Source organism: Polyodon spathula, chromosome 28, assembly GCF_017654505.1.
Source record: "Polyodon spathula isolate WHYD16114869_AA chromosome 28, ASM1765450v1, whole genome shotgun sequence".
Taxonomy (NCBI): Eukaryota; Metazoa; Chordata; class Actinopteri; order Acipenseriformes; family Polyodontidae; genus Polyodon; species Polyodon spathula.
In genome coordinates, this window is record NC_054561.1 from 4,026,291 (window position 1) to 4,039,825 (window position 13,535).

At 38.7% G+C, this 13,535-nt stretch overlaps 1 protein-coding gene across 6 annotated transcripts in view; it reads right to left on the reverse strand.

The window, feature by feature from the left end:
- Positions 1 to 2,421: 2,421 nt before the first annotated feature.
- Positions 2,422 to 13,535, reverse strand: part of LOC121301995 (multiple epidermal growth factor-like domains protein 6) — a 35,109-nt gene continuing 23,995 nt past the window's right edge. For 5 of the 6 annotated variants that reach the window (XM_041231759.1, XM_041231763.1, XM_041231762.1 and 2 more), the window contains 10 exons: positions 13,004 to 13,142; positions 12,809 to 12,906; positions 12,207 to 12,434; positions 11,278 to 11,541; positions 10,613 to 10,840; positions 9,717 to 9,980; positions 9,052 to 9,279; positions 6,452 to 6,697; positions 3,818 to 4,066; positions 2,422 to 3,146 (listed from right to left, as the gene is read on the reverse strand). In XM_041231759.1, the coding sequence (XP_041087693.1) occupies positions 3,006 to 3,146; positions 3,818 to 4,066; positions 6,452 to 6,697; positions 9,052 to 9,279; positions 9,717 to 9,980; positions 10,613 to 10,840; positions 11,278 to 11,541; positions 12,207 to 12,434; positions 12,809 to 12,906; positions 13,004 to 13,142 (2,085 nt within the window). In that variant the 3' untranslated portion in view covers positions 2,422 to 3,005. The remainder of the gene's footprint in view (positions 3,147 to 3,817; positions 4,067 to 6,451; positions 6,698 to 9,051; positions 9,280 to 9,716; positions 9,981 to 10,612; positions 10,841 to 11,277; positions 11,542 to 12,206; positions 12,435 to 12,808; positions 12,907 to 13,003; positions 13,143 to 13,535) is intronic. The other variant, XM_041231761.1, reaches the window with a different exon arrangement.

Genomic DNA, 13,535 nt, shown 5'->3' on the forward strand with positions numbered 1-13,535 from the left:
TTCTGTAGCAATACGTGGAACAGGCTGTTTAATACAGGTTTGATAATAAAGCAAATCAAGATCTAAACTGAACAGGTAAATCCCTTTATCTTTTTACAAGTAAGCTTCTGCCTTACTTTAAAGATAGTAGTTGTGGTTGGAGGGAAGGAGGGGAAGGGGATATTGTTTGATCACCTAAGAGCTATCGAATCAGTGCAGAACACATTAATTTAAATTGCACACAAAACTTGTGAAATAAAGAGATGGGTTCATCAGTCATTTGTATAAATGTGTTTTATTTCTATTTAAATTTCAATTGCATTAGTATATACAGTTGTAATCAAAATAAAAGAAAACACGCAGTTATGTGAATGTAATCCCTTTTCCAATAGGGGTTGAGATAAGAAAGGTGCAAAAACCAATACTGCAGCTTCCAGGACAAGAAGATCACAGCAACAGCATCTTAGAAATAGTTTGAGCATACAGGGAAATGAAAATAAAAACAGAATAAGACCAGGACCTCTGGTATGGTATGGGAAAGACACCTTCAAATCTCTGGACTTATCTGGAATTATCTTTTTACCGCCCCTCTATTGCCTTAAATCACAGGCAGCGAGAATATTGCTGATAACATTTTTTTATAGCACCCCTATGCTGCCATTCTCACTCAAATCCTATTTGATAAACAGTAGTGTTAATGTGTCCACCAGATAGCACCCAAGTAAAATCCTGTTCAATTCAAGCTAAAAAAGCAATGTTAACCAATATATTTAGTTGCACATTCCTAGAGCTGGGATCTCAAGTCTCGGATGCAATCCTAGTGCTGCCTTGTAACAGTACTAGCCACCTTCAGGATGATGTAGTTTATTATACAGAACAACCTTGGTATCACAGTCCATGACTTTATTCTAACCAGGTCCTCTGTCATTATAGTATGCTAACCTCTTGACCAGACCCTAAAGTATTTTAAAATACTGTTTTTAGGAAAGTGTAATTCATACATACCACATAGCTAAAAATAAAATAGGGTTTTACTGGATAAATTAACGGTGCACAGCTATATGGATATTAATTAAAATAGCTGATTTCAAATGATCCAAGACTGAGGGGTACACAGGGTTCTGATTACTTTATATTGATAATATATAACCTACCAAGAGTCATATAGATTGCTATTAGACATACAGACATGTACAAAATAGTATTCCTTGTATTGGGTAGAAGACTACCAATAACCTTTTATAATGCAACTACTTTTTGAATTTAGGTTTTAAGCAATGAAACAGGCCAGATTTCAGAATTTTCTATTTTTCTTTTTTTTTTTTTTTTTGGAAAGGCATTACTTTATTATTAGCTTAACACCTGCCCAGTTTGTAAACCTGAACAGGGCTTGCCACGCTTTATTGGAGCACTGAATAAAATCTGCCTATCATTTCTTGATCATCTGATTAGCATCTCACGTGAAACCAACAGTCCCACTGTCTTCTCACCTGGCACTTGCTTAAGAAAACAAAAAAATAAAGCCATACTTAAAAAAAACCCAAAAAAACAAAAAAACAAAGGGCACATTTCCTGTTGAAATCTACATCCAGTTCACTTAAAGTAAAACCGACATTTATGAAACATTCCTTTCATACGGTGACCCTTTAGAAAGAAGCAATTATTGATACATTTCAGAGGATTCAATATATATCAACGATTGCTTGACATGAATTTAACATTTTTGACTAGTTAAAACGTAACGAGTCGAGAAGTTCATTCAAACTTTGAAATGTGGGTTAAGTTATGTTGAACAGTCTATATAATTACACTTGAATTCCTGACATGTATAAGTACATATTTCAATGAAATTCCTGTTCATACTACTATATCCATTATGATCACCTTTTATCTTGAGCCAGTATTTCCATGTCTATACTTTAAGCATGCCTGTAATGTTGGCATGGGTAGATGTACTGCATAGATAATTACAATGGACCCCTAATATCTTTGTAACAAACCAATAGTGCAAATGACTGCATTTGGTAAGTGTACCAGAAAAAAATGGTTGACTACTTGACTGTACCTCACTGGAATAAGTTACAGCTGTTTTTTTTTGTTTGTTTTGTTTAGTTTTTTTTAGCATTTTGCATTTTACTTATTTTTAGGGGTAATCTCCAGATAACCACAAATTGGAAAATTCTCTGATAAATAACCATCTGTGGCTTATCCCAACAGGGTGTAGACTACAGTTGTCTACAACTCCTGAAAATACTTTATTTTAGTTATTTGCCTTTGTCTAATCCATCAGCAGAAAATCAAGTTTTAAAGAGGCAGTAGATGCTTCACTTGCCAATCAAATGGAAGTCTGGTATCACAGCACGTATATATTTCATATTAAAAACGTTTCAAGATTGATATAATTATTTTTTATTTCAATTACAATTACAACCAGGTTGGTCATCTATTTTAATCATTTATTTTTTTTTTAATAAAAAATGCAGTTTATTAGGATTAAATGCTTAGAGGCATCAGCATCCACAGGAAAGCTTTGGGTTATTCTGAGGTACGTAACACAGGGAAGCCCCTGAAATTAAACATATAGCGAGAACAATTCAAAGTATTTGTACACCTGAAAGTAAAATCTTAGTATTCACAAAGCATGGTTAAAAACAGAGCATACTTCAAATAGCCAATTTAGTTTTGTGTATAGGGTTGTATGTTTAAATGGCACAGCTGTACGCTGCTAGGCAGACAAACAGAATGAAATTATCCAATTAAAAGTGGAAAGCTGCATTTCTGGAAAAAGGGTGACTATTTAATACACTAAACCTACACACAGCTTTGCTAACAGAACAAGCCAACAAAAAGCCAACCATGAACGATTGGTTCCAATATCCCCATTCAATCACAACAGTAAAAAAAAAAAAAGTGAATTTTCACATTAAAAATCCAATTGTAATTTACAGTGCTTTTTTCTGTAGGCCGCTAATTTGGAGGGATGTGGAGTGCATGGCTCACGGCTGCAACGTTGCAAGAAGGGAGCACTACAAGGTGTTAAACGCCCTTCTTTTTTCAGAGAAAAGCACATCCCAGCTTAGGCCGTTGCTCCGAACACACTTTGCACCAGACTTGTCACAAGTGTAGCGATTTGGACAGCAGTGCTGACGATCATCACAGCAGACACCCTAGAGCAAAAAATAAAACAAAGTGACAGTCAAGCAGGGTTTTAATCGTGTACTGACAAGCACTGTGACCTGCTTGTGCACTGACATACATGCATTACATCCTGTATCCCTAAAAAGATCACTGTCTCTCCTTCAGATAGATACAACAATAACATGCAGTGATAGTTCAAATACATATTAAAAATTAAGTGCATTTAGAAATTTCAAACGTTTCGAAGTTATGGATGGCAGTTCAAACTTTTACTACCAGTGAAAACTGATTGGCAGTTTTAAACCCTGTCATCTGAAAATATAAGAGCCTCCCTAGGTTACCCAGCATATAGTATAACTACATCCCCCCCTCCCCCAATAATAACAGAGAACTATTTTACACAACTTTTAACCACTTAAGTCAGACCCCTTATTTCACTTTTTGTTCCTGCTTTACACCGGTATCCTGCTGTGTGCAAGAGGCATAAAAGGGCAACTTCAAAATCCCGAAGATACCCCTAAAGCTTTCATTATATATAGCTTTACAATAACTATTAATTTTGCACAAAAACACACAACTGTCAGAATCATTTTTTAGTTTAAATAATTTCTTATTGAAAAGGAACAGCAGCTGTATCTTCTAGTCTCAGATCCATTCACGTAGTCAAGTCGCTTCTCTGTTTTAGAGCATCCCTTGTTACCTGGCTGTAGGGGCAGCAGCCCCAGGTTCCAGCAGTAGTCTTGCAGCAGGTTTGCTGACCTGAGCAGTTGTGCTGATCATCACATTTTTCATTGCCTCTGGAGTCAGGGGAGGCAGCAGAGATGCTATAGAGAGGGGCTTTCTGAAAGACCCAGGGGAGGACCGGGCTCTGTCTCTCACAGGTGCTGGTCTGTATGTTGCACTGGTAACCCTGGGGACAACAGTGCTCCTGATCATTACAGAACACCGCCTGGAACAGAAGAGAAAAATCAGGAAGCGCAAACCACAGGTAGACACATTCTCATGCAAGCAGACAAACGTTTCTGCAAGTTCCTTCACCTGTAAGTGTGTTTGATCCTATGGTTGAATCCCCTGCAGCGGTTTTTATTCCAATGAAGCACTCAATTACTTAACTAAAACAATTAGCTTTAAATTAGGTCTTTAATTGTTTTCTGCTCTTAAACATTTGGAGATTTCAGCTTAACTATAAAATGTTAAGTCACTTGAAATCTGTAACTTTTTAGGAGAGAACAATTCAATTACTAATTAAGCTACTTGTTCGTTCAATTAAGGGTTTAGTTAAGTAATTGAGAGCTCAGTTGGAATAAAAAACAGAAGACATAGGGGTGCCCAAGGACCAGGGTTGAAAACCACTGCCCTAAAGCATCGCAAGATCAGGTCGCCATAACAGGTCACTTCCAATCTCTCTCCCCGACTTAGTTTTACATTTTATGATTCAGTATCTGAATGACACATCTAAAGCTTACAGTGTGCTTTCTTAAAATGAGCAACCATTAACTTGGCAGAATTAAAAGCGTAAGCTTCAAATGCATTTTTGTTTTTTAAACAATTCCCTTACTATTTGGTGGTATTCGCAATCATTCCGAGTGGTTTTGTTGCTCTGATAGTGATCGTTATTTTTCTCAAAATCGATCTGCTTGAGCTTGAGTGATGGGACTGATCAGCCTGCGGGGTTAGGGTCAATTCCTTTTTAAAATCAATTTCCATTCCTTTTTGTAGGAATTGGAATTGATTAAAAAAGGGAATGGAAATTGATTTTAAAAAGGTAATCAGAATTGATAAAAACGAATCGACCCAAACCCTGCAGCTTTGTTTACTCCACTCGAATCATGTGACCCTTCCTCTTTGCCAGCCCCGACTGCACTGTGGACAGACTGTGGGGCCCTTGCCGTGCACAGATGTGCTGGTTCCCCTTGATCAGAGGGAAGTTTGCAGCAGGTTGTTCCTGCAGCATAGCTTGTCTGTGTGTCATAGTTCACATCTGAGTGGGACGTATGGTTTCCGAGACACAGCTATTTTATTGAACCAAGGCACTGTGTGGCCCCCTTTCTGACAGTGTCTTTTACCCTTTCTCTCCACTGGTACATTCGACCCGTGAAGGGCTCGGTACGGTACAGGTACTTCTCCACTGGCTATTTCTCGAGCCGAGCGAGAATCAAACCGTGAAACTCCAGCCTCACAAGACATTTGAATCTGTCAAGTTTATCCTGAATTTCTGACTATTTGAAGCAAACTGACATAAACCACGGGTACGGTACAGTATATATAAGCAGAATATAAAACTATTCTAAACTTATTTACAAAAATATAGTAAAACAAAAAATACAGCATACATACAACTCTCGTTGTGCTCATGCAGCTTTTTTTTTTTTTTTTTAAAAGCACCCAAAAAAAAAAAAAAAAAAAAAAAAAATATCTTAAAAACAGGATATTTTGGCAAATTATAATCTTTAAAAACAACAGAACCAATTGAACTTCAGTAAGTCGATATAATCATTAATTTGTAGAAATAAAGAAATTCCTAAATATATTTACAAAATATAGCATTGCAGGATACAGCCGTACGGTTGGTCTATTAATTTTTAGGCACCATTTGTTTGTGCATCTTTTGGCAAACAGAGTTAATTAAACAACAATAATTAATAACTTTCTTTCATTGCGTGTGATGTCAGTAGCATGGCTTGGCTCTGCAGTGGAAAAGCAACCCAGGCTCCCCTTTACTGCACCGTGAGGGCTCTGTACGGACCCAGCGCGGCTTGGCTGTACAGTGGAAAAGAGTCATTTGTGTAACCTGAGGGGCATCAGTAAGATCCACCCTGGAACAAACCGCCTAAAACTGAAATCAACCTATGTTGGATCACTGCTTTTACAACAAACTCCCCATTAACTATTGCCCTTATGGTTGAAACAGAACAGCAATGTGGCAGGATAGAATCAAGACAAAATTCACAGAAGCGAGTTGTGTAGCAGTTATAATTATTTTGGGTGCATTTCCCTCTCAACTGTGTGTTACTAGCATACATTTTGTTAATTGTTTTTAGGACAATAATTTAACAATATCCAAAAAAAATTAACTGACCTCATTATTTAATTTAATTAATTGTGAAGCTTATTCAAAACAAAGATAGATTTAATTGTAAAAAGGTGGACAAACTTTCATGTGCCAAGGTTTTACCACTTGGAGGCAAAACTTAAACATACATTTTAAGATACAAGCCGAAACATGTCTAGTTGACTATGATGCAATCCATGGGGATTCCCTGGTACTGTACAATTCTGGCTGGGTACAGGTTGAAGGGTTGTGATAAAACAGGCTTGATGTAATACCACTTACGTTTGGTAGAGGACAGCAGCCCCACTTCTCTGTTCTCATCTTGAAGCATGTCATTTCCTTGGGGCAGGTGTGCTTGTCACACATGTTCTTGTCTGTGTGGGCTCCAGCTGCAGACAGCAGCCTCTTCATGGGAGGTTTCTTTGCCACCCAGGGGATGCTCAGGCCTTGCTTGACGCAGGTCTGCTGCTCAACATCACACTTGTACCCTTTAGGACAACAGTGTTCGTGATCATTGCAGCACACAGCCTGCAAAGGAAACCATTTCACTGGTTAATGTACCTTGTTAATGTATATAGAGTTGAGGAAAAAATAAAATCATCAAATAAATATGCATTTACAAATATACAACCTCAACTACACTGTACAAAACTGACACGAAAAGCGTTTTTGCAGATTAACCACTAAGCTTGTTTATTGTGCTGGGCACTGTATAATACTTAAGATGGCGTCTTTATCGTACACATATCACTTATGGCATCATACATCCTGGCAACAGCAAGCACGACAACACTCCACAGGATCAGGCAACATGTAACCCAGCAACCACAACAGCATAGAACTGTGGTATTGCTTGGCATGTTGAAAAAATATGGAGAGCTCTGATCAGCATTTCCAATCTGTCCAAGCTGGTAATGTTTGTTAGAAATGCTGAAATTTAAACATTTCTCTTGAAATTCCTCAGGAAGCTTGGTTTGTCTTTTCTGGTTTGTGTACTCTGTTAGTCACGCCTTTTGTTGGCGATTTTAATACACCCATCACTATATTGTACTCGAATTTAAGACGCAGGCTATTTTTGAGAAGCAAAAAACATGTTTAAAAAGTGCGTTTTAAATTTGAAAGAATGCAGTATGTGCACAATAAGGCCAGACAGGGTGTCCGTGAATATATGGACATCTCGAGGAGTTGTGCTACACGAAGTTCAGTGCCTCCAACACCCTGAGAAGTCAGTACATTCGATGCATACAGACAGCCTGAAGGGACTTACTGCATTTATAATCCAGGTCAAACAGTGGATTTGAAAAAAAAAAAAAAAAAAAAAAAAAAAAAAAGCAAATTTTTATTAAACATCCTTACGCCAATAAGGGATACAAAAGTAGTCCCATTTATGACTTTGAGGCTACACACTAAGATAAGCCGAGTAAAAGTGATTTAATGAAAACATGCAAAAGTAAGTACAACTTTTGTCTCTCTCGTTATATATATATTAATATATATATATGATATATATATATATTATAATATATATATATATATATATATATATATATACTATATTTCATATTAATTAACTATTTACTTCTTTCTTTTTGTTTTTGCTTTGAATGTGTGCAGTAGGTTGTGTATATAAATACATTAATTCCTACTTCAAAGTGTCATGACTGCAAGTTTTAAAGCAACAAAATGTGAAAACTGTGAGAGGGTCTGAATAGTTTTGCAAAGCACTGTGTGTGTGTGTGTGTGTGTGTGTGTATGTATGTGTGTGTATGTATATATATATATAAGCACACACACACATACATATACATACACACACACACATATATACATACATACACAGCAGCAACCTTCAGAGAGTCAGTCAACTCATGGACATTGTCACTGCTTTGGAAACCAGTACCAAGCGATCAGAAAGCAGACTTAACCCCAGCCTAACAGTCTGAGTGAGAAAGCAGTTACAACTCAAAGCAAGATCAGTGACTTTTTTAAACCAGCTCTCTCTGCCCCTGAACAATGGGTATAATATACCGGTAGGTATGTAATGTAACTTTTTTGGCTGTCGGCACAGGGATATATTGTTATGCACACTAATCTGTGTTACCCACATATTCTGGCACACTTCGATCCCTATCTGCACAAATTAACGGGTGTCTGCTGTGTCTGCATGAGATAAAAGCAAAATCCAGTTTTTTGACAATGCAAACATTTGTGATCAAAAGTAAAATGAGCATTGCATACCTTGTATTCTGTATCGCTACTGAAACCAATAAAAAAAAATAAAAAACCTAAGCACAAATCTTTTTATACATCCCAATGTAATAAAGCAACTTGAGTTCAAATCTGTTTTCTTTCCTCTTATAAGCACTAACAATAATATGTCTGTATATTTCAAATACAAGCAATAGATGTTGTTCCTGCTGCTGTTTCCTGGTACTATATTGCTTCCCGTCATGTAATTCCAACTCACGCCAATAGCAGACTGCAATATCAGACCATGTGACCTACAAAGGCACCAGGATGCAGCAGTCTTGCATTCAAATTTAAAATATTTCCACATGCTAAATAACAAATTCAAGCAAAGAACCAAAAGAATCTCAGCATGAAAAAGGTGGGCAGTCAATGTTAAAAAAACTATTAGTAAGATCTCCACTTAGTATGTAGTTTAAATACATTATAAAGTAAATTTTGTTGTCATCTACAATAGTCAATACATGGCACAACACACCATATTGGTGTGCTAACAGTTGTGTCCACCACACTTGCTTTCCTTACTGGAGAGGAATATGTAGTTGGCACACCTGAGGCCTGTGCATGTCACCTGCTAATGGTCACATTACAGGGACACGCTGCTCACTATTTACATGGTCGTTGGCATCACTTACATGCATCAGTGGACAGCAGGCCCAGTCACCAGTGCTCAATTTACAGCAAGTAGTCCCGTCGGGGCAGCTGGTCTGGTCGTCGCACTTCTCTTCGTTGGGCTCGCTCATGAGGGCTGGCACCTTCTCCAGCCAGGGCACAGAGAATCCACCTTGATCACAGGTGCCAGCGGCAAGGTCACAGGTGGTGCCCTCTGGACAGCAATGCTCGTGGTCATCACAGCAAACAGCCTGGGGAGGGGGTGGAGGGATGAATGAAGGACAACCTGTCTATTTCTATGCAGTGAATATGCTCAACAACAAGGATAATCTAGGCAGAGTCAGTTCCTTAATTAAATGTGACAAAGAACAAGTAAAATAACCAAGTTCTGTTGTACATCCACACTATACACATGCAAAAGTGTATCAAAGACAGGCAGTTAGACAAATGACTCCACAGATGCAAAGATGCTGATACTACAGTACTAAAGAATGTACTAACCAAGTTTCATCATAATTTGACAAGCACTGCAAACACATTTCGTAAATGTAAAAGTATGAGGTGCTGTACTGCACATAGGTGTGGCTCCCAGTTGGGGAGGGAGAAATTAACTTTCTGGTGCCCTTTATGCAAGAATACAAGGACTCGCAGACAATATTCACACCAGCACATTTTAAAATGAAATTACCTTGGGAAAGCTGCAGCACCCCCAGCCCCCGTGCTTGTTCTTGCAGCAGGTGTTGCCGTCAGGACAGGATTTGGTGTCATCACACTTGACTCTCTCGACCGTCCCCTTCACAAGCACAAGCATCTTCCCATTGTTGGAGTTTTTCCTGATAGCCGGAAACTTCTTCCTCATCACGGTTTCCCCCTCTGCAGACAAACACGTGCTGTGTGCGGTATCACACGTGGTTCCCTCGGGACAGCAGTACTCGTCGTTACAGCACACAGCCTGTGGAATAGTAAGCAGAAACATTAATAACCAATGAGAGATAGAATCCCATGACAAAAAGCCCATGTATTCAAATAATTTTAAAAAAGTTCCATCAAATAGCCAAACCTATCAGAAGCCATAACTTATGAAAGAATGTCTTCATGCCCTAGGGCCAATAACTTTTGTTAATCTTTAAAAACGCATTGGGAGATACATTAGAGAGCAGATTTATTAGACTCTGTGTCTGTTTTTATTTGTGTGCATATGAAATCAAACCACTTTAACTGAATCTTGGAAAGTTGCCAAAATAGGCAAATTAGTGTTCGTCCAATTTAATTAATGACTAATAGGCTACATGTGTAATTAATTTAAGAGAAAAGGAACACAAATGGTAAAATGCACGTGACTTTTTACAAGTTGTATAAGACGCCTAATTAAAAGCACAAAGTGGTCTAACATTTATATACACATGCCTATTGTTCGATATCACCGATTACTGACCAAAAATTTTAATTCTCACACCATGAGGTTTTTATGCAAGTAGGAATATAAAAGATATAAATGACAAATCCTGAGGTCCTCTGATATATTTGCACACTATTGTATGTACAGATGCCTCCATTATATTTTTACTTGTATGCATTTCTTACATGCGGCAGTGGACAGCAGGCCCACTCTCCAGTGCTCAGTTTACAGCAGGTGTTCCCGTCAGGGCAGCTTTTCTGGTCGTCGCACTTCTCTTCGTTGGGCTCGCTCATGAGGGCTGGCACCTTCTCCAGCCAGGGCACTGAGAATCCACCTTGATCACAGGTGCCAGCGGCAAGGTCACAGGTGGTGCCCTCTGGACAGCAATGCTCGTGGTCATCACAGCAAACAGCCTGGGGAGGGGGTGGAGGGATGAATGAAGGACAACCTGTCTATTTCTATGCAGTGAATATGCTCAACAACAAGGATAATCTAGGCAGAGTCAGTTCCTTAATTAAATGTGACAAAGAACAAGTAAAATAACCAAGTTCTGTTGTACATCCACACTATACACATGCAAAAGTGTATCAAAGACAGGCAGTTAGACAAATGACTCCACAGATGCAAAGATGCTGATACTACAGTACTAAAGAATGTACTAACCAAGTTTCATCATAATTTGACAAGCACTGCAAACACATTTCGTAAATGTAAAAGTATGAGGTGCTGTACTGCACATAGGTGTGGCTCCCAGTTGGGGAGGGAGAAATTAACTTTCTGGTGCCCTTTATGCAAGAATACAAGGACTCGCAGACAATATTCACACCAGCACATTTTAAAATGAAATTACCTTGGGAAAGCTGCAGCACCCCCAGCCCCCGTGCTTGTTCTTGCAGCAGGTGTTGCCGTCAGGACAGGATTTGGTGTCATCACACTTGACTCTCTCGACCGTCCCCTTCACAAGCATAAGCATCTTCCCACTGTTGGAGTTTTTCCCGATAGCCGGAAACTTCTTCCTCATCACGGTTTCCCCCTCTGCAGACAAACACGTGCTGTGTGCGGTATCACACGTGGTTCCCTCGGGACAGCAGTACTCGTCGTTACAGCACACAGCCTGTGGAATAGTAAGCAGAAACATTAATAACCAATGAGAGATAGAATCCCATGACAAAAAGCCCATGTATTCAAATAACTTAAAAGAATTTAAGCCAATCAGATTTTAAAGTTCCATGAAAAAGCCAAACCTAGCAGAAGCCATAACTTAGGAAAGAATGTCTTCTTGCCCTAGGGCCAATAACTTTTGTTAATCTTTAAAAACGCACTGGGAGATACAGTGGCGTGCAGATTTATTAGAATCTGTGTCTGTTGTTTTTATTTGTGTGCATATGAAATCAAACCACTGTAACTGAATCTTGGAAAGTTGCCAAAATAGGCAAATTAGTGATCGTCCAATTTAATTAATGACTAATAGGCTACATGTGTAATTAATTTAAGAGAAAAGGAACACACAGTCACAAATGGTAAAATGCATGAGACTTTTTAGAAGTTGTTTAAGATGCCTAATTAAAAGCACAAAGTGGTCTAACATTTATATACACATGCCTATTGTTCGATATCACCGATTACTGACCAAAAATTTTAATTCTCACACCATGAGGTTTTTATGCAAGTAGGAATATAAAAGATATAAATGACAAATCCTGAGGTCCTCCGATATATTTGCACACTATTGTATGTACAGATGCCTCCATTATATTTTTACTTGTATGCATTTCTTACATGCGGCAGTGGACAGCAGGCCCACTCTCCAGTGCTCAGTTTACAGCAGGTGTTCCCGTCAGGGCAGCTTTTCTGGTCATCGCACTTCTCTTCGTTGGGCTCGCTCATGAGGGCTGGCACCTTCTCCAGCCAGGGCACTGAGAATCCACCCTTGTCACAGGTGCCAGCTGCAAGGTCACAGGTGGTGCCCTCTGGACAGCAATGCTCGTGGTCTTCACAGCAAACAGCCTGGGGAGAGCAGAGAGGGGTGGGGGAGTACAGGTTTATTATGGTAACATATTAGCGTCATAAATAAGGTACTGAGCCAATTGTGGCAGAGGCCTATGACAAAGATTAAGCATTATTTCAACAACATAACAAGCAATATATAAATCTCATCACAGCTATAAATACAAAATGTCTCAAGTAAAAAGAGTAAATCACCAGGTCTTATTTCCACAGTATGCACGTATACAAATGTTCTAGCAGCATACCAAATACTCATTGTCCAACATGAGTAAAAGTGGTTGTCTAGCTATATATAAAAAAGTGTCATATATGCAAGTACAGTAGATACAGGTGCCTCCAAATATTTCTAATTCATTGTTATGGGTGTTCTCTACCTTAACTAAAGGACAGCATGCCCAGCTTCCAGTAGCTGTCTTGCAGCAGGTGCTTCCATCAGGACATGCTGTTGTGTCATCACATTGCACATCACTTGCTGGAAGACAAAACTAATGTTAGCTGTATTTCAAGAACAGTATTTGGTTATGTCACCATCAGAAATAATACCCTCAATTTCTAAACCACATCATCACCTTTAGTGTTGGAGTTTTTCCTGATAGCCAGAAACTTCTTCCTCATTGTGGTTTCCCCCTCTGCAGACAAACACGTGCTGTGTGCGGTATCACACGTGGTTCCCTCGGGACAGCAGTACTCGTCGTTACAGCACACAGCCTGTGGAATAGTAAGCAGAAACATTAATAACCAATGAGAGATAGAATCCCATGACAAAAAGCCCATGTATTCAAATAACTTTAAAAAAGTTCCATCAAATAGCCAAACCTATCAGAAGCCATAACTTATGAAAGAATGTCTTCATGCCCTACGGTCAATAACTTTTGTTAGGCTACATGTGTAATTAATTTAAGAGAAAAGGAACACACAGTCACAAACGGTAAAATGCATGCGACTTTCAAGAAGTTGTTTAAGACGCCCAATTAAAAGCACAAAGTGGTCTAACATTTTTACACATGTGCCTATTGTTTTGATATCACAGATTACTGACCAAAAAATTTAATTCTCACACCATGAGGTTTTTATGCAAGTAGGAATATAAAAGATATAAAT